This window comes from Ahaetulla prasina, chromosome 5, assembly GCF_028640845.1.
Source record: "Ahaetulla prasina isolate Xishuangbanna chromosome 5, ASM2864084v1, whole genome shotgun sequence".
In the NCBI taxonomy this organism is placed as follows: domain Eukaryota; kingdom Metazoa; phylum Chordata; class Lepidosauria; order Squamata; family Colubridae; genus Ahaetulla; species Ahaetulla prasina.
In genome coordinates, this window is record NC_080543.1 from 5,090,459 (window position 1) to 5,111,838 (window position 21,380).

The window sequence follows — 21,380 nt, forward strand, 5'->3', positions numbered from 1 at the left end:
GGAGGGTTTTTTGTGCTCTGATTGGCTGGGGGTGTGTCCTGTGTGGGTGGGGGTTTGGTTGTGCTCAGATTAGTCTGAGTTGCAGGGGGATTTGAGCTGGTGAGCTGCATTGCTGTTGTTTGGCTTCGTGTTTGTGGTCGTGCTACATCTTCATAATGGGTGTCTGTCTGCTGTATGTATGTATTGGAGGGGTTTGAAATGGCTAATGTTGCAGCTGCGGTCTGGCTTCTGGTCCTTGGTCGTGCTTCCTGATCAGTGTGGGTTTGGGTCTGCTTTCTGGGTGGATGTGTGGTGGTGACATCCTGTGTGGACCTCGTGAGTGTATATATGCTTACACTTCCTTGCTTACACTTCCTTGTTACTCCTCATATATATGTTTATATATTATATAATCTTTTTGTGTTATGCTTGTGTATATTGTTATGACAAAATTAAATAAATAAATAAAATAAAATAAATAAATAAACCACCCGCCACCATTGCTACCGGATCAAGTGATCCGGTCCGAACCGGGAGCATTTCACCCCTGGTCCATCTCCTATTGCACAACCCTCATTTTACTTTCCCAGATTTGAAGAAAAACCATTTCCACAGCTTTCTCTGCCTATGGCGTCTTTCTGTTTCTAAGTGAATTTATTCTACTTGCCCAAAGCAATTAAGCTCTTACTAGATTCATGAACGATATGCTTTTTCGACAGCCTCCCTAATGTTATTTGAAAACCCTGTCGCTATTGTTGAAATTTAATTTGACACGTGTTTATATTACCAGCGGAAAGACTGAAGAACACTAATAACTTCTTTTGCTCTTAAGGACAGCACCCACACAATATATATATATATATATATATATAGTGATATATATATATCAGGTTTTGGTCAAGGAGGAGGGACAAGGAGAATGGTAGCAATTTAGATCGGTAAGGAGATAATGGTTGCTGGTTCATTCTTTTTTTAAAAAAAAAAAGAAGGAAAGAAAGCCGCAATCCTTCCTTGTTCAATGCAACCCAGATGGGACTATGCATAATTCAAAAAGAAAGGGAAGGGAAGGGAAGGAAGGAAGAAGGGAAAGGAAGGGGAAGGGGAAGGAAAGGAAAGGGAAGGGGAAGGAAGGAAGGAAAGAAGGAAGGAAGGAAGGAAGGAAGGAAGGAAGGAAGGAGGAAGGAAGGAAGGAAGGAAGGAAGGAAGGAAGGAAGGAGGGAGGGAGGAAGGAAGGAAGGAAGGAAAGGAAAGGAAAGGAAGGAAGGAAGGAGGGAGGAAGGAAGGAAAGGAAGGAAGGAAGGAGGGAGGAAGGAAGGAAAGGAAGGAAGGAAGGAGGAAGGAAGGAAAGGAAAGGAAGGGAAAGGAGGAAGGGAAGGGGAAGGAAGGAAAGGAAAGGAAAGAAAAGGAAAGGAAGGGAAGGAAAATGAAAGAAAAAGGAAAGAAAAGAAAAAAAGAAAAAGGAAGGAACAAGGGGAATGGGAAGGGAAGGGAAGGGAAGGAAAAGAAAGGAAAGGAAAGGAAAAGGAGAGGGAAGGAAAGAACAAAACCCCCTTGAATTCTACTTCTTCTTCTTCTTCTTCTTCTTCTTCTTCTTCTTCTTCTTCTTCTTCTTCTTCTTCTTCTTCTTCTTCTTCTTCTTCTTCTTCTTCTCCTCCTCCTCCTCCTCCTCCTCCTCCTCCTCCTCCTCCTCCTCCTCCTCCTCCTCCTCCTCCTCCTCCTCCTCCTCCTCCTAAACAACCAGGCTCAGAAAGCACAAAGGACCCCAAAGTCATTGACCTCCTCCTCCTCCTCCTCCTCCCTCCTTTCCACTCTTGCAGTTCAAGGGGACTCTGAGCAGCTCTTGTGCCACATCACCCAAGAAATATGGGAACACAACACACCTCTCCAAGCCAAGAGCATTTCACCCAAATTCTCCTCGTCGCCTTAGAAGGAAATGCCAAAAGGAAATTCTTTTTCATCAGGCTGAACAAAACTTGGCAGGGGAAGAAAAAAAAAAGAAATAAAAACGGCAGGCATTTTTGCTGCAGGACCAATTATCGATGGAATAAAAATTAGGCAATGAAGCAGATTCCCAAACTCTGAAAAATGTGGGCAGACAATAAACAATTATGTAGCATAAATAAAAGGCGCCTTTGAAATTCACTGGTGCATTTTCTTACTTCTTGCTGCCTAAATCTTCACTGCTCAATGCTTAAGTAGAGGGATATTAATGCAGGAAAAAAATGTAGTCCTTTAGATGTCTGTAGAGATTTTCAGCCATCCAGGTCACGGTTTTGTTTTGTTTTTTTAATTTACATTTATATCCCGCCCTTCTCCGAAGACTCAGGGCGGCTTACATTGTATAAGGCAATAGTCTTCATTCTATTTGTATATTTATATACAAAGTCAACTTTTATTGCCCCCCCCCAACAATCTGGGTCCTCATTTTACCGACCTTATAAAGGATGGAAGGCTGAGTCAACCTTGGGCCTGGTGGGACTTGAACCTGCAGTAATTGCAAGCAGCTGCTATTAATAACAGACTGCATTAGTCTGTTGAGCCACCAGAGGCCCTTGTCCCAAAGGTACTTTTTTGTTCAGGAGGCAACTGAACTTTGTTTTTTTCTTTTGAAGATGTTTCGCTTCTCGTCCAAGAAGCTTCTTATATAGATAGAATTATATAGAATTTTTATTGGCCAAGTGTGATTGGACACACAAGGAATTTGTCTTGGTGCAGATGCTCTCAGTGTACATAAAAGAAAAGATACCTTCATCAAGGGACAACATTTACAACACAATTGATGATCAATATATCAGTATAAATCATAAGGATTGCCAGCAACAAGTTACAGTCATACAGTCATAAGTGGAAAGAGATTGGTGATGGGAACTATGAAACGATTAATAGTAGTGCAGATTCAGTAAATAGTCTGACAGTGTTGAGAGAATTATTTGTGTAGCAGAGTGATGGCCTTCGGGAAAAAACTGTTCTTGTGTCTAGTTGTTCTGGTGTGCAGTGCTCTATAGCGTCGTTTTGAGGGTAGGAGTTGAAACAGTTTATGTCCAGGATGCGAGGGATCTGTAAATATTTTCACGGCCCTCTTCTTGATTCGTGCAGTATACAGGTCCTCAATGGAAGGAAGGTTGGTAGCAATTATTTTTTCTGCAGTTCTAATGATCCTCTGAAGTCTGTGTTTTTCTTCAGCTCTGACTTTTGTTTTTCCAAAGAAAAAACTAGAAAGCCCGTTTGCCTCCTGAAAAAAAAAAAAGGACCTTTGGGAAAACCGTGACCTGGATGACTGAGAATCTCTACAGACTTTGAGTTATATAATTTGGGATGAAGTACCTTTGGGATGATGTGGGAGGAGGAATGGATTTCCAGAGGAAAAAAATTGCAGGCTACAGGAACCATTTGCACCAGGGGTGAAATCGACTTACCTTCCTTACTGGCATGGAAGTCCACACGCCGCATGCATGGTACATCACATGTGCGGCGCATTGCACACGTGGCACATCACATGCACACACACATCTTGTTGTGTCTGCGCCCCCTGAGCCGGCCCTCCTGCCAGAAAGTGACTTGGAAAGTGAGGGGGAAGGGCCGTCAGGACTTACCTCGGGAGCACCGGCTTCCCTGGCTCAGCTCCAGGAGCCAGAGGCAGGCCAGGTGGAAGAGATAACGAGGCCTCCGTCCCCTGACTTTTTCCCCCCCCAGGCCACGCCTCCAGACCCAGCTGATGGCAATCAGGCCTGGCTGGACCCTAGGTTTCGGAGGCAGGAGAGGCGGGAACAACAGAAGCAGGGGTGGGGCAGGCCTAGGAAGTGCTGAGTCATGGAGCCACACCCCACAGGATATAAAAGGCAGCGAGAGCTGCTGTGTCTCTTTGTAGCAGGCAAATTAACTGCTGAACTAAGAGCTGAAGTGCTGTGTGACTTATCAGCGTCGAGGGAGATAACGGAGTCACTTGGCAGATGCTCGCTCTTTTGCTGCCAAGGGTAATAGTGCTGGCTAATTAAGCCATCGTTCAGACGGAGGCGAGGGAGGACAGAACACATCTTTTGCACATGCGCAGAAGGTAAAAAGCACATGACTTCCTGGTTAAAACCGAGAAGTAATAACGCCCAGGCGGTGGAGGTCGCCGGTGGTTTGGTGATTGATACTGGATCGCCAAACCAATGGCCACGATCGCTACCAGATCGCGAGATCCGGTCAGAACCGGGAGCATATCACCGCTGATTTGCACCACTCAGGTGACCCTGAGGACACAGATAAACCTCCAAGTGGCCTCAAGGACCCTCTAAAAGGATGCGAATGACCAGCTCTGTCCGCAAGGAATATAAATCCTTCCCTTCCCCACCATCCAGTCAGAGCTGAAAAAGCTTCTTGGAGGAGAAGCGAAACATCTTCAAAAGAAAAAAAACAAGGAAGGCCAGTTGCCTCCTAGATGACGGAGAATCTCTACAGACTTTTAACTCTACAATTTGGGATGAAGACCCTTGGAATGGTGTGAGAGTAGGAATGGATTTCCAGAGGAAAATTGCAGACTACAGGAACCATTTGCAGCACTCAGGTGACCCTGAGGACTCAGATAAACCTCCAAGGGCTTCATTTGTGAGTGTCGTGTCCCACTCCTCCGCTGACGGCCGGGTCAGGGAAATCCGAATCAGGCTTGCCTCTGCAGCTCTGCCAAAGTCCTAGCAAAGTCCTCAAGGCAGGCAGGAGACCAGAAAGTGACTTCAGCAAGATATGTTCAACTTTGCCTGACTCAGAAAATGCCAGAAAGCAGATCCTTTATATAGGCCATGGGGTGTGGCTCCATGACTCAGCACTTATCCAGGCCTGCCCCTCCCTTCCTTCTGACGCTGCCGCCTATCAATTCTTCTGAAGCAAGGGTCACTCCAGTCGGCAGCTGTTGGTAATTGACCTCCCTCAGGCTCACATGCTGTGGGGGAGAGGTCTAATTGCTCCATTTGCCTGGGCATGGAGCCAGGGCTGCGGCCGGGAGGTGCTTCCTCCTGTCTGGGCATGGAGCCAGGGCTGGGGCCGGGAGGCATACTAGGACATTCCTCAGCATTCGGAAGCAGATAAGAAGGTCCCGGCTGCGGTGAGAGCGGGCAAGACACAACAGTGAGTGTGAAAAATGCTCACAATGTGTGTCTCTCTTTCTCCTGGTGCCCTCAAGACCCGGTGGATTACAATTCCCATCATTGCCAACCAACATGATGGGAACGATGAGGTCATAGTCCCAAACCTCTAGAGCAGGGGGGTCTCCAACCTTGGCAACTTTAAGACTTGTGGACTTCAACTCTCAGAATTCTGGGAGTTGAAGTCCACAAGTCTTCAAATTGACAAAGCTTGGAGACCCCCTGCTCTAGACCAGAGAAAGCCGGCTTATAGAAATGATGTTTCTTATTAAAAAGTTTGGAAACGAAACGCTCAACAATGAAAGACGATCAGAGGATGCATTTCTCCATCGCCCGCCAGCGCTTCACAGCACGCCTGATTCAACGAGAAACAGTGAAACCCAAGAAGGAACTGAACTCTTGATTTGTTTTCACACTGCAAGATGTTTCTCTTCCCAGCCATCAGTAAGTTTCCCTCCTTGGAGCGTCTCGTTTCAAAAGCTTGGCACATCCCTTGCTTCTTTAGCAACTTTTACAAAAACTTTTGGGTCCCCTCTTTAGAGATGATAGACAGACAGACAGACAAGTCAGAGATATAGATAAATGATAGCGATAGATAGATGATTGAGATACATAGATAGATAGATAGATAGATAGATAGATAGATAGATAGATAGATAGATAAGAGTTCTTCCACTTATGACTGTAACTTTGTTGCTTGTATCCTTACGATTTATATTGCTATTGATTGTTTCCTGATTGCTTATTTGTACCCTATGACTAAGTGTTGTACCTGATGATTCTTGATGAGCATATCTTTTCTTTTATGTACACTGAGAGTATATGCACCAAGACAAATTCTTTGTGTGTCCAATCACACTTGGCCAATAAAAAATTCTATTCTATTCTATTCTATTCTATTCTATTCTATTCTATTCTATTCTATTCTATTCTATTCTATTCTAGACTATCATTAAGTGTTGTTCCTTATGATTCTTGATGAACGTATCTTTTCTTTTATGTACACTGAGAGCATATTGACCAAGACAAATTCCTCATCTTGGTGCATATTGGCCAATCACACTTGGCCAATAAAAAATTCTATTCTATTCTATTCTATTTATTTATTTATTTATTTATTTTTCAAATTTATATACCGCCCTATCTCCCTAAGGACTCAGGGCGGTTCACAGGCAGTTAAAATACATATAAATACAGATTAAAAAACAATTAAAAAACTTATTCTATTGCCCCAAATTTAAAATAGTATAAATAATAAAAACCCCTTAAAACCCATAACTTTAAAATCTAATCCAGTCCCGCGCAGATAAAAAGTGTGTTTTAAGCTCGCGACGAAAGGTTCGGAGGTCCGGAAGTTGGCGAAGTCCTGGAGGGAGTTCGTTCCAGAGGGTGGGAGCCCCCACAGAGAAGGCCCTTCCCCTGGGTGTCGCCAGACGGCACTGCCTAGCTGACGGCACCCTGGGGGGGCCCTCTCTGAGAGCGCACGGTCGGTGAGAGGTATTTGCAGCAGTAGGCGGTCCCGTAAATAGCCCGGCCCTATGCCATGGAGCGCTTTAAAGATTGTCACCAGCACCTTGAAGCGCACCCGAAGGCCACAGGTAGCCAGTGCAGTCTGCGCAGGATAGGTGTAACACGGAGCCACGAGGGCTCCTCTATCACCCGCGCAGCCGCATTCTGACTAACTGAGCCTCGGATGCCCCTCAAGGGGAGCCCCATGTAGAGAGCATTGCAATAATCCAGGCGAGACGTCACGAGGGCGTGAGTGACCGTGCATAAGGCATCCCGGTTCAGAAAGGCGAACTGGCGCACCAGGCGAACCTGGTGGAAAGCTCTCCTGAGACGGCCAAATGATCTTCAAAAGACAGCCGCTCATCCAGGAGAACGCCCAGATTGCGCACCCTCTCCATCGGGCCAGTGACTGCCTCAACAGTCAGCCGAGGACTCAGCTGACTGTACCGGGATGCCGCATCCACAGCCACTCTGTCTTGGAAGGATTGAGCTTGAGCCTGTTTCTCCCATCCAGACCAGACGGCTTCCAAACACCGGGACAGCACTTCGATAGCTTCATTGGGGTGGCCCGTGTGAGAAGTACAGCTGGGTGTCATCAGCGACAGCTGGTACCTCACACCGAAGCCACTGATGATCTCACCCAGCGGTTTACATAGATGTTGAACAGAAGGCGAGAGAATCGATCCCGCGGCACCCCACAAGTGAGGCGCCCGGGCCGACCTCTGCCCCCTGTCAACACTGCTCATGCATCGGTCGGAGAGATAGGAGGAGAACCACCGATAAACGGTGCCTCCCACTCCCAATCCCTCCAACCGCGCAGCAGGATACCATGGTCGATGGTATCGAAAGCCGCTGAGAGGTCTAATAGGACCAGGACAGAGGAACAACCCTCATCCCTGGCCCTCCAGAGATCATCCACCAACGCGACCAAAGCCGCCTCCGTGTTGTAGCCGGGCCGGAAACCGACTGAACGGGTCTAGATAGACAGTTTCATCCAGGTGCAGGGGAAACTGATATGCCACCATATTTCTACAACCTTCGCCGCAAGGTTGGAGACCGGACGATAATTACCTAAGACAGCCGGGTCCAGGGAGGGCTTCTTGAGGAGGGGTTTCACCACCGCCTCTTTCAAGGCGGCCGGAAAGACTCCTCCAACAAGGAGGCACTCAGAATCGCCTGAGCCAGCCTCGTGTCACCTCCTGAGTGGCCAGCACCAGCCAGGAGGGGCACGGGTCCAGTAAACACGCAGGCATTCAGCCTACCCAACAACCTGTCCATGTCCTCGGAGCCACAGGGTCAAACTCATCCCAGAAAATGTCACCAAGACCACCCTCAGACGCCTCATCTGAATCGCCGCAATTTTGGTCTAGACCGCCTCAAGCTGAACGATTTTATCGATAGATAACCGTTAAACTCTCAGCACGCCCCTGCACGGGTCATCCCGCCTCCCCTGGTGAAGGAGGGAACGGGTCACCCAAACAGGGCGGCTGGGCGGTTATCTGCCGACGCAATGAGGGAGGAGGCGAGCAACGCCGCTTCTCAGTGCCACCAGGTAGGTCCTAGTATAGGACCTAACTAGTGTCCAATCAGCCTCTAAACGGCTAGACCTCCAGGAGCTCTCTAGGCGTCTTCTCCGGCGTTTCATCCCTCTCAGCTCCTCGGAGAACCAAGGAGCCGGTTGGGATCTGCGCCGGGTTAGAGGCCGCAGAGGCACGACACGGTCTAAAGCCCCAGCCGCAGCCCGTTGCCAGGCTGCGGCTAGTTCCTCTGCCGTGCTGTGAGCCAGACCCTCAGGAAGTGGCCCAAGCTCCGTCCGGAACCTCTCCGGGTCCATCAGGCGCCTGGGACGGAACCAACGTTGTGGCTCCGTCTCCCTGCGGTGTTCTATTCTATTCTATTCTAGATAAATATGATAGATAGAGATAAAGAAAGAGAAAGAGAGATAGAGAGAGAGAGAGAGAGAGAGAGATAGAGAAGATGGATGGATGGATGGACAGACTGATGGATGGACGGATGATAGATAGATAGATAGATAGATAGATAGATAGATAGATAGATAGATAGATAGATAGACAGACAGACAAATAGATCGAATTGATAGATAAATAGAGGTGGGTTGATAGGTAGGTAGGTAGGTAGGAATAGATGCTAGATAGAGACAGATATAGAGATAAATGAGAGAGAGAGAGAGAGAGAGAGAGAGAGAGAGAGAGAGGGATGGATAGATGGGTAGAAACAGATGCTGGATAGAGAAACAGAGACAGAGATATAGTGATAAATTTTATACAGAGAGAGAGAGAGAAAGAGAGAGAGAGAGAAAGAAAGAGACAGAGACAGAGAGGGAAGCCGAGAGAGAGAGAGAAAGAACATATTTTTACATTGTTAAATTTCATTTTGTTAGAGAGGGATCGGGATAGATAGAAAGATAGGAATTTCATCTTGTTTGAAGCGGCTCAGGGGGTGGAAAAATAATCTTCTGCTAGTCAGAGGAGAGTCATCTTCGTGAGCTGCCAATCAGCCATTTGTTCCCCCTAGAGAAGGGAAGTCCTCTCCGTAATATAGCTGGAAAAGCAAATGGAAATTTTGGCAAGAACCGAGAGCAACTCGGGCCATCTGGGAGCGTGTTCGGATTTCCTCTGTCCACTCGGAGACGGCGGCTTAATGGTTGCATTTCACAGAGCGGTCAACCGTTCCAAGTTTGGCTCCTCCGAAGTAACTTCAGGATTACTCCCAGTTGTAAAAGGTCCCTCGAACCAACCCCGTGGAGCTTGTAGGAGAGCCTCTATCTCAGCCATGTGGAACTGACACATATTCTTCCCTTCACATCTGTGGGCTCCATTCCATTTAGCGGGCGTGGAGGTCGATGGAGGCCCTGAATGGATGTGTTTTACGGCAGAAGTAAATGGGGTTTTAATAGCCTCGGATAAAATCCCAGATTAGAGGAGGTTTCGATCCGAAGCTTTTTAATCAAACCGGGAAACTTTTTTTTTGCAATTCTTTCTCGGAGGAATTAGAATCCGGAACCCAAGCAGCCTTCTGTCTTGCTATGTGACCAGTGGTGGGTGGCTACCGGTTCTCTCCGGTTCAGGAGAGCCAGTAGCAGAAATCTTGATATGAGAGCGAAGCGGTTCGCTCCTAACGGCAGCTGGGCCCTCCCGCCTGCCCCTGCCCTATATCTATCTTTATTTCTTTGTTTTTAGCTCGGATGTAAGGTGCGGCAAAATGGATTGCTATGCCTCAGCTGTTTTTGTACTCAATGCGCTTGCGCAAAATGCAAGTTTGGCGCGTGTGTGTGAGAGAGGCGAGCACGTGAGCGCCAAAGCGCTTGCGCGATGCGAACCGGTGATAAAACCGGTTAGAACCAACCACTGATATATACCAAATATATATTTGTTGATAAAGAAATAGGGAGACTAGTATAGAACTGTTTCAAGCTTTTTAGCTTTCCCCAGCTAGCCATATCCTTACTCGGATTCGAACTTGGGCTGCCTGCGTATTAGGCAGTTGTATTAACTGGACTAAGCAGTCTGTTATTAACAGCAGCTGCTTGCAATTACTGCAAGTTCAAATCCCACCAGGCCCAAGGTTGACTCAGCCTTCCATCCTTTATAAGGTAGGTAAAATGAGGACCCAGATTGTTGGGGGGGGGCGATAAAAATAGACTTTGTAATATAATATACAAATGGATGAAGACTATTGCTTAACACAGTGTAAGCCGCCCTGAGTCTTTGGAGAAGGGCGGGATATAAATGCAAATAAAAAAAAAGTTGTATTAACCTCTGAGCCACACGTTCAGGCAGACGCATTGGTGTAAAATGGTTTGTCGTGAATGCGACGGCTTGAGGGTTCCTGGATTGGAGCTGAAAGGTGAAAGGGAAGCAGTATGCTCCCTCCCATATTGGGGCAGACCAGGTGTTTTGATAGAAAAACACTTATATATATATGTGTGTGTGTGTGTGTGTTTTCTGAGGTTTTCACGGGTGTTTGTATGTAGGTCTTTGGTTGTTCGGGTTTTCTCCCGTGTAAAATTGGAAGTGTCTTGGCGACGTTTCGACGAAGTCTCATTCGTCATCTTCAGGCTTCAGCTTCGTGCTTCTGGGAGCAATATGTGATCGATGTGTGATTTCTGCGATCAATGTGTAGGTCTTTGGTTATTTTGCTCCCAGAAGCACCCAAGCTCCCAGGTCTTTGCTCCCAGAAGCACAAAGCTGAAGCCTGAAGATGACGAATGAGACTTCGTTGAAACGTCGCCAAGACACTTCCAATTTTACGCGGGAGAAAACCCGAATAACCAAAGACCTACATATATATATATATGTTTTCTGAGGTTTTATGGAGAAAACCCGAATAACCAAAGACCTATATATATATGTTTTCTGAGGTTTTTGCGGGAGAAAACCCAAATACGCAGGAATACTCCCTACGCGGGAGAAAACCCGAATAACCAAAGACCTACATATATATATATATATATCTTGGGCACTATCTAACGAAATGAAATTCAATGGTGATAAAAGTAAGGCTCTACATTTAGGCAAGAAGAACCAAACGCACAGGTAGAATATATGTGGTACCTTGCTCAATAGTAGTAACTATTTTAGTAACTCACCATAGCAGAGTTTTCCTTCTGGAGGTTGCTCTTGCAGCTGGCTCACCGGGTGGTCTCCTTTCCTTTTTCAGAGCTTTGTTCAAGACTCCTTCGGCTTTGGCCTTGAACCAGAGCCAGCACTGCAAGCAGCTGGAAGGGCTGGTTGTTTCTCAAGTACAACTTTGTCGCAGCAACCTGGAGCTGATGCAGACGATTATCCAGGCTGCTCGTGAGGTCATCAAGACGTGCCGGAAAGCGTTTTCCGACATGCGGTGGAATTGCTCATCTATTGAGCGAGCTCCGAATTACTTGCTGGATTTGGAGAGAGGTAAAAGGAAAAGGGAAGAAGGGGGTGGAATGTCTTCCTAAAATTTTCCAGACTTCCTAGGTCACCGCTGACTCTTCGCAGGTAGTCCTTGATTTATGACCGTTTGTTTAGTGGCCGCTCGAAATTGCAACAACACGAAAAACAACAACCTATGACCGGTCCTGACATATAACCGTTGCATATACCTTCGGACGGTCACATGATCAAAATTCAGGGCTCTTGTACAAATAGTCCTCGATTTACAATCTTTCGTTTAGTGACCGTTCAAAGCTACCACGGAACTGGGGGGGAAAAAAAGTGACTTATAACCGTTTTTCACCCTTACGGCAGTGGCAGCATCCCCGTGGTCATGTAATCAGGATTCAGGTGCTTGGCAACTGGCTCATATTTATGTCCCGGGGTCATGTGTCCCATTTTTGCGACCTTCGGAAAAACAAAGCCAGTTTTGCTTAACCACCATGTTACTAACTTAATAACAGAAGTGGTTCATCTAACAACCTCTGGTGGCTCAGACTGGTAAGACAGTCTGTTATTAACAGCAGCTGCTTGCAATTACTGCAGGTTCAAGCCCCACCAGGCCCAAGGTCGACTCAGCCTTCCATCCTTTATAAGGTAGGTAAAATGAGGACCCAGATTGTTGGGGGCAATAAGTTGACTTTGTAATATAATATACAAATGGATGAATATTGCTTGACATAGTGTAAGCCACCCTGAGTCTTCGGAGAAGGGCAGGATATAAATGCAAATAAAAAAAAACAACCCATAGCCAGAAAGGTCATGAAATGGAGCAAAACTCAAGAACCTCTCGCTTACGGATGGAAATTTGGGGCTCAGTTGTGGTCGTAAATTGAGGACTACCTGTATTTATGAGAGTTGCAGCACCCCGGGGTCATGGGATTACCATTTGTGACCTTCCTAGCCAGCTTCGGCCAAGGATTAAAATACTTTAGAAAGAGCTGGCATGGTTATACCCCACTCAGTATCAAGGATGCAGCTGTAGAGGTAGTTGAGAGTATTAAGTATCTGAAGGTGCAGATAACTAACAATCTGAAGTGGTCTCGCCCCACGTCATCCTTAGTGAAGCGTGTAGACCAGTGTCTGCATTTCCTGCATCGGATGAGGCGAGCTTATCTCCCTCCTTCTGTCCTGACCACTTTTTACAGAGGCGTGATTGAGAGCGTTTTAACAAACTGCATCCCTGTTTGGTTTGGTGGCCACAGCGCCTCAGGTAGAAAGTCCCTACAGAGAGTGGTGAGGACAGTGGAGAAGATTATAGGAAGCTCACGTCGTGTTATTCAGGATACTGCTTAGAAGCACTCTGTGACAGGGGTGAAATCCAAAATTTTTCCCTACCGGTTCTGTGGGTGTGGCTTGGTAGGTGTGGCAGGGGAAGGATATTGCAAAATCTCCATTCCCACCCGACTCCAGGGGAAGGATACTGCAAAATCTCCATTCCCACCCCACTCTGAGGCCAACCAGAAGTGGTATTTTGCCGGTTCTCCGAACTACTCAAAATTTCCGCTACCAGTTCTCCAGAACCTGTTAGAACCTGCTGGATTTCACCCCTGCTATGTGAGCTCAAAGCATAGTTAGAGACCCCACACACCCACTTTATGGTCTGTTTCTGTTGCTCCCCTCTGGGAGGAGGTTTCAAAGTATTACTAGCAAGACTGGTTTAGGATTTTCTAGTGGAAAGCATTCTGGGGAAGCTGGTTAGCTTAGAAGGTCTACAGCAGGGGTCCCCAATCTCTTGAGCTGCAACTTGTTCGAAACCAGGCCATGGGAGACATGGGCAAGCACTCGTGTGTGAAGCTCCACTCGTGCGAGCAAAGGGCACTTGGACTCGCAGAAGCAGAGGGCGCTTGCCCTCGCACGCGAGCTTCCACTCGCGTGAACGGAGCTTTGCATGTGAGCAGAAGTGCCCTCCGCTCAAACACCCCCTGCTCGTGCGAGAGTAACTTCGTGCGCAAATACAAGTGCCTGTCGGCCGTGCGAGTGGAGAGTTACCCACAAGTGCAAGCATTCTCCACAGGCACGCAAAGCTTCAATTGTGTAAGTGAAGGGCGCATACGCCTGCCGCTTGCACAAATGGAGATGCGTGCGGACAATGGTGCCTGCCACTCACACATCTCTCTCTCTCACACACACACACACTGATACTAGGCCAGGCCTGGCTGCCAAGTTGGAACGGTTGGGGACCGCTGGTCTACCGAACGGTGTGTGATGTTGTCCGTATCTTTTTCCAGGTACCAGGGAGTCTGCTTTTGTGTACGCTCTCTCGGCCGCAGCCATCAGCCACACCATCGCCCGAGCCTGCACCACCGGGGATCTCCCTGGCTGCTCCTGTGGTCCCATCCCAGGTGAGACACCTGGACCTGGGTATCGCTGGGGAGGATGTGCTGACAACCTCAACTATGGTCTTGTCATGGGGTCCAAATTTTCAGATGCTCCCATGAAGATGAAAAAATCAGGATCACAAGCCAATAAGCTGATGCATCTACACAACAGTGAAGTAGGGAGACAGGTAACCGATCCAAGAGGGTTGTTATCATTGTGCAATCATCAGATTGGGGCGGGTTGAACACATGAATAGTTTCGTGTAGTGATTAAGCTGCCGGCTTAGAAACCAGCAGGGAAGGTTCGCATATAGCAATCACGCGACCCTGGGATGCTGCAACCATCATAAGTACATGCCAGTTGCCAAGCCCCTGAATTTTGATCAGGTGACCCTGGGGGTGGGTGGGGGTTGCTGTAATGGTTGTAAGTGGGAGGACTCATTTTGGTTGCTCGTTTTTTCCGGTGCCTTAGAGCAGGGGTGTAAAACTCAAGGCCCGCGGGGTACTTAGATCTGGCCCGTGCAGCCTCCCTGGAAATAGCAGAGGAGCAGCCCATGGTTCCTGTGCCAACGAAGATGGAGCTCGGGAGAGCCGTGTGCGGCTCCGTTTTCACTGGCAGAGGGCTGCAGGAGGATTCTCCCAGCCCTGCCTGGGCCACCACAGGTGCCCCCTGACATGAGTGATGTCGAGCTGGCCACACCCACAGTCAAATACAACCCTGATGCGTCCCTCAATGAAATACAGTTTGACACCTGTTGTGGCTCCCGCCCCCAAACCTGGCCCCATGCCCGGAAATGCCTTGGAGCCGGGCCTGCTGCCAGAAAATGATTTGGACAGTGAGGGGGAAGGTCCATCAGGACTTGCCTCGGGAGCACCGGCTTCCCTGGCTCAGCTTCAGGAGCCAGAAACAGACCAGGTGGAAGAGATAACGAGGCCTCCTTCTCCTGACTCTTTCCCCCCCCCCCAGGCCACGCCTGCAGACCCAGCTGATGGCAATCAGGCCTGGCTGGACCCTAGGTTTCATAGGCAGGAGAGGAGGGAACAACAGAAGCAGGGGTGAGGCAGGCCTAGGAAGTGCTGAGTCATGGAGCCACACCCCACAGGATATAAAAGGCAGCAAGAGCTGGTGGGTCTCTTTGTATCAGGCAAATCCACCGATTGACTAGAGCTGAAGGTTGTGACTCACCAGCGTCTTGGCAGCTAACAAGGGCTCTTGGCAGACGCTGATTCTTTTGCTGCCAGAGCTGATAAGAGTCGGCTAATTACGTTCGGACAGAGGCAGGGAGGACAGAACAACACCCTGCCTTAGAGTCACTTAGAAAGAGACCAAAGGGCACTTTTTTCCCCGTGCCATTCTAACTTTCGGCGGTCACTAAATGATTGTAAATGGAGGTCCACCTCTAACAGAACAGAGCTAACCCCTTGGGGAAGAAATGGAATGCAAAGCTCGTGTAAATTTCCTTGCTTGTTGCAGAGGCCCGTGCCTGCAAAAGTCTCTTAAGACAGAGGTGGCCACGGGGCTTGGTCCAAGAGATCGTCAGTGGTTGTGACCAAATCTTGCACGTGGGCTGTGTGTATAAAAACAAGCAGTTCACACCCAGCCAGCTCAGAGCCCACCCAGCCACGCTCAGTGACTTTTGGACCAAACCGTGAGATCCTACAAAGTTTGTAGAGAAGAGCAACAAAGATGATAAAGAGTCTGGAGCAGGGATGTCAAACTTGCGTCGTCACATTCTTGTCACGTGACGTATCATGACTTTCCGCCGGCCCCCCCTTCGCTAAAACAGGGTTGGGGGTCGCCAGCGTGTGATGCATCAGGGCCGCAGGCCGGGAGTTTGACACCCCTGACTCTGGAGGCTAAATCATGTGGCAAACATTTCAGGGAGTTAGATACGTCTAGACTTTGAAGAGAAGGACTGGGGGGGACATGATAGCAGTCTTCCAATATTTGAGGGACTGCCCCAGACAAAAGGGGGTCAACCCATTCTCCAAAGCACCTGAGGGCAGGACAAGAAGCAACTGGTAGAAACTAATCAAGGAGAGAAGCAACTTAGAACTAAGGAGAAATTCCCTGACAATTAGAACAATTGATCAGTGGAACGACTTGCCTCCAGAAGTTGTGGGTTCTCCATCGTCGAATAACAGAATGAATAACAGAGTTGGAAGGGACCTTGGAGGTCTTCTAGTCCAGCCCCCTGCTCAGGCAGGAAACCCTACACCATTTCAGACAAGTGGTTATCCAACATCTTCTTAAAAACTTCCAGTGTTGGAGCGTTCACAACTTCTGGAGGCAAGTCGTTCCACGGATTGAATAACATTTGACTGGGTTGGTCTAAGGCTGTATGGTCGATGCCCATGATGGTGAACCTATGGCACGCATTGCCTGACGTGGCACATGGAGCTATGTCGCCTGGCATGCACAGTGTCGCCCGTTCCTCTTCCGGGTTTCTGGTGCGCATGTGTGACGATCAGCTGGCCTTTTTGCCTAGTGCTGGAAACTAGAAGAGTTGGTCGTCCATTTTCCTGCATGAGCCAGCTGATCATTGTGTGTACATGCACAGCAGAAACTCGGAAGAGTAGCTGGCTGAAATCGGACGTTCAGTAGCTGAAACTGGAAGTTTCAGCTAGGCAGCTCGTCTCCCAGCAGAGGTGGGTTTCAGCAGGTTCTGACTAGTTCTGGAGAACCGGTAGCGGAACTTTTGAGTAGTTCAGAGAACCGGTAATAAAACTTCTGACTTGGCCCCGCCACCATCTATTCTCTGCCTCCCGAGTCCCAGCTGATCGGGAGGAAATGGAGATTTTGCAGTAACCTTCCCCTGGAGTGGGGCCGGAATGGAGATTTTACAGTATCCTTCCCCTGCCACGCCCACCAAACCATGCCACGCCCACCAGGCCACACCCACAGAACCAGTAATAAAAAAAATTGAAACCCACCAGTACCTTCCGGGTCGCGGCCCAGACGGGTACATGCATGCTCCCTTTTCGGCATTTGGTACCGAAAAGGTTCGCCATCATTGGTCTATGCCTTGAGCAGCGGGTTGAAATGGAAGACCTCCGAGGTCCCTTCCAGCTCTAGAATTCTATTCACCCTGAAGACAGAAACTTATGCACCATCCAGGGTTCCCGGGCAGGCGTGTCACCAATTATGTTGGATGTCGGCAGAAAGAGGGATGGTTCCTTCAACGTTCTTGTGTTGCTGTTTTTCCCACACAGTCCCTAAAAGCCTCTTTGGAGATGAAATGCAAGTGCCATGGAGTGTCCGGTTCCTGTTCCATCAAGACTTGTTGGAAGGGGCTTCAAGACTTGAAGGACGTCGCCCTGGATTTAAAGAACAGATATCTTTCGGCCACCAAAGTTGTCCATCGGCCCATGGGCACTCGCAAGCATCTGGTACCCAAGGAACTGGACATCCGTCCAGTCAAGGAATCCGAGCTGGTTTACCTGCAGAGTTCTCCGGATTTTTGCATGAAGAATGAGAAAGTGGGCTCTTACGGGACGCAGGACAGGTAAGGAGTGTCCAGGTGTGGGCATGGATTCTGAATTTTGGACCCCTTTGCGGGTGGCTGCTTTTGATAGCTGAGGAAAAATGTATTTTCTCGAGCCCAGTTTAAGGGTAGTTCTTGAGTTACGACCATAACTGAGCTCAGAATTATATAGTTGTACCCAAGGGTGAAATGCTATCGGTTCGGCCCGATTCGCCCCAACCGGTAGTAAAAAAATGTGTTGTGTCTGCACTCCCCGAGCCGGGCCCCCTGCCAGAAAGTGACTTGGAAAATGAGGGGGAAGGGCCAGCAGGACTTACCTCGGGAGCACCGGCTTCCCTGGCTCAGCTCCAGGAGCCAGAGGCAGGCCTGGTGGAGGAGATAACGAGGCCTCCCTCCCCTGACTCTTTCCCCCCCAGGCCACACCTCCAGACCCAGCTGATGGCAATCAGGCCTGGCTGGACCCTAGGTTTCGTAGGCAGGAGAGGTTGGAACAACAGAAGCAGGGGTGGGGCAGGCCTAGGAAGTGCTGAGTCATGGAGCCACACCCCACAGGATATAAAGGCAGCAAGAGCTGCTGTGCCTCTTCGTAGCAGGCAAATCAACTGATTAACTGCTAACTGAGAGCTGAAGTACTATTCGTTCCTGGATGACTCATCGGCGTCTAGGGAGATAACAGAGACACTTGGCAGACGCTCGCTGTTTTGCTGCCAGAGCTGATAGTGCCGGCTAATTAAGCCAACGCTCGGACGGAGGCGAAGGGGGACAGAACAAAATGCTTTAAAAAAAGGTATGACAATCAGTTGTGCCGTGCAACCATTGGAACTTTTTAAAAACTTTTTTAAAGCATTTTTTTTACTACCTATTCGCCCAAACCGTAGTAAAAAAATACTTTCAAAAGTAAAAAAGAAAAGTTACAACGATCAGCTGTGCGACAATTAGCTCTGCCTGGCAATGTCGGAAGTTTTTTTTAACTTTTTTTTTTAAGCCTTTTTTTTACTACCAATCAGCTGTGAGAAAATCAGCTGTGCCTGATGGTCTGTGAGGTTCCTGCTTCTTGCAGGGGCCATTTTGCGTGAAGTCCAGCTGCTTTTTCATTGTGCAGTTGTGCAGCCACACCCACCCAGTCACATGACCACCAAGCCACACCCACCAAGCCACACCCACGGAAAGGGTAGGGAAATTTCTTTGAATTTCACCACTGTTTGTACTATTGTGTCGATCATAAATGAGTTGTCACAGAACTGGCTTCATTTTACATCCTTTTTTTTAAAAAAAGTAATATTGTTAAGTGGTATAAAATAAATAAATAGATACGGTTACATGAAGCTTAGGAGAGATCAGGCCTGGAACTTTTGCAGCTGCGCAACGATGCAAGGCTACTTCCCCACTTAACTCCTCCTCCCTGCCTGGCTGGACGTTTCCCAACAACCACCATTCCATCATCCCCAACGTTGAATGGCGTTGATGGGAGCTGACATCCAACACAACCGGTTAAATATGAGCCAGCAGTGTGCAGTGGCCGCCAAAATAAGCCAATGCAATCCTAAATTGCATTAACAGAGGGATACAATCAAGATCAAGGGAGGTACTAATACCACTCTATAATGCCCTAGTAAGACCACACCTAGAGTACTGCATCCAGTTTTGGTCACCGCACTATAAAAAACGATATTGAGACTCTAGAAAAAGCGCAGAGAAGAACAACCAGGATGATGAGGGGACTGGAGGCTAAAACATACGGAGAACGGTTGCAGGAACTGGGCATGGCTAGCCTAGTGAAGAGAAGGACCAGGGGAGACATGAGAGCATCTTCCAATATTTGAGGGGCTGCCACAGAGAGGAGGAAGGGGGGGGGGTCAAGCTATTTTCCAAGGCACCTGAAGGCCAGACAAGGAATAATGGATGGAAGCTAATCAAGGAGAGATTCAACCGAGAAATTTTCTGACAGTGAGAACAATCAACCCATGCAACAGAAGTTGCCTTCAGAAGTTGTGGGAGCTTCATCGCTGGAAGCTTTCAAGAAGAGACTGGACTGCCCTCTGTCAGAAATGGTGCAGGGTCTCCTGCTTGGGCGTGGGGTTGGGCTAGATGACCTCCAAGGTCCCTTCCAACTCGGATAATTTGTAAACATCTGGAAGGCAGCTGCCTGAGGCTGATGCTTAGGTAGAATTATGTCCTAAGGCACGGTTCCCCAACCATCCTGCCAATTGTCTTAATATTTTGCTTTTCTTCCGGAAGATTTTTCGGTTTAGATAAACGCTCCTCGCCTTTGGCCAAACAAAAACCTTAGAAGTGGAGCAGCCCCACGGCGAATAGGCAGGGGTCCAGCTGGCCTGGAAGGGGTCCAACAGAACCGTTTACATTCTGAGGCACTCTGGATTCAGACTATCCGAGATCTCTCAATGCACGTTTATTTGTTTTGAATCTATATGGTCCCCGGGTGAAATTTCCTTCTGTGGAAATGCGGCTTTGCAGAGTTGTCGGCTTGGATCACGGCTTCCCTCAGTTAAGCTGATGTGTTGGCGTGGCTAGAGGTCACACCAAGGAAGTCTCCCACCAGCCCTTCGAGGTGGGCTAGCTAGGCCAAGAAATATCATCTAAGCCTCTTTAGTAAATCCAATACAGGTGTTGTGACCCAGGCCCAAGTAGGTAGTAGGAAACTCAGTCAATGTAAAAACAAACCAACTTTATTAGCACAGCTGAGAATTAACTCATTCTCAGCGTAGTCCAAACTAAATGAAAGAAAATTCCTCCCAACACAATTCCTTAGCCTCATCACAAAGTTTGGTCTTAATTAGGCAAACTGCCAAAGGCCTTTCTTGGCAAAAGTTCAGAAGACGCCGATACAAAATAAATGCAACAAGACGAAGCTACCAATGTTGTTTTCCGGCAAAGCCCAAATGCCATTGCTGGTCTTTTAAGCCTTATGGGAGGGGCCAGTCATCTCCTGGCCCTACTCCCGAGTCGTCCTCTTTGCTTGAGCTGCTCTTGCCTTCTGGCAGCTCTTCTCATGTGTGCATTAGAAACAGGCTCCTCCTGTTCCTCTGCCTCACTATTGTCAGCCTCTAAAGGCTCTGGAGTCCGCGCATCATTCCCCGATGGCCCTGGCCCCTCCTCAGCCTCTGAGGCAGAGCCCTCATCCGGGTCTTCCCCAACTAGGGAGTAAGGCCAGGGGATGATTTGGCCCCTCCCATAAGGCTTAAAAGACCAGCAATGAACCGTCGGGTTCTTTGTAGAAAAGCAACGTTGATTTCTTGTCAGCGTCTCTTGAACTTTGTGGGGGTTTTGCTAAGAAAAGCCTTTGGCAGGTCACCAAAAACATCAAAGGTTGGTGATAAGGCCGATGGATTGGTTATTAAGAATTTTGCTTTGGACGAAGCTGCGAATGAATGAATTCTCAGCTGTTTTAATAAGCTAAGTTTGTTGAGGACTGAATTGTGTTTAGTAAGTCACGGGCCTTGGTTACCACATGGAGCTTGCAAAATAAATTTAGAGAACATCATGCGTAGGAATAAGAAGCAAGTGCAGTCAGAATAATGGCCTAGACCAGGGGTCTCCAACCTTGGTCCCTTTAAGACTTGTGGACTTCAAATCCCAGAGTCCCTCAGCCAGCAAAGCTGGCTGAGGAACTCTGGGAGTTGAAGTCCACAAGTCTTAAAGGGACCAAGGTTGGAGACCCCTGGATTAGACCTTTGCATTAATGTAAACTGAAGGTAACAGCGTTCCGTGCGCCTTTGGCGTTGAGCCATGCCGGCCACATGACCACGGAGACGTCTTCGGACAGCGCTGGCTCTTCGGCTTTGAAACGGAGATGAGCACCGCCCCCTAGAGTCAGGAACAACTAGCACATATGTGCAAAGGGAACCTTTACCTTTACCTTTTAAACTGATTTAGTTGATAGAACTTCGTTTGCAAATGCGAGTGTCGTGTCCCACTCCTCCGCTGACGGCCGGGTCAGGGAAATCCGAATCAGGCTTGCCTCTGCAGCTTTGCCAAAGTCCTAGCAAAGTCCTCAGGGCAGGCAGGAGACCA

At 48.3% G+C, this 21,380-nt stretch overlaps 1 protein-coding gene across 1 annotated transcript in view; it reads left to right on the forward strand.

Annotated features, from left to right (window-relative positions):
* WNT11 (Wnt family member 11) overlaps positions 1–21,380 on the forward strand; it is a 67,965-nt gene that overhangs the window by 27,941 nt on the left and 18,644 nt on the right. Inside the window, exons 3-5 of the mRNA XM_058185982.1 lie at positions 11,292–11,527; positions 13,774–14,051; positions 17,077–17,369. Of these exons, the coding sequence (XP_058041965.1) occupies positions 11,292–11,527; positions 13,774–14,051; positions 17,077–17,369 (807 nt within the window). The remainder of the gene's footprint in view (positions 1–11,291; positions 11,528–13,773; positions 14,052–17,076; positions 17,370–21,380) is intronic.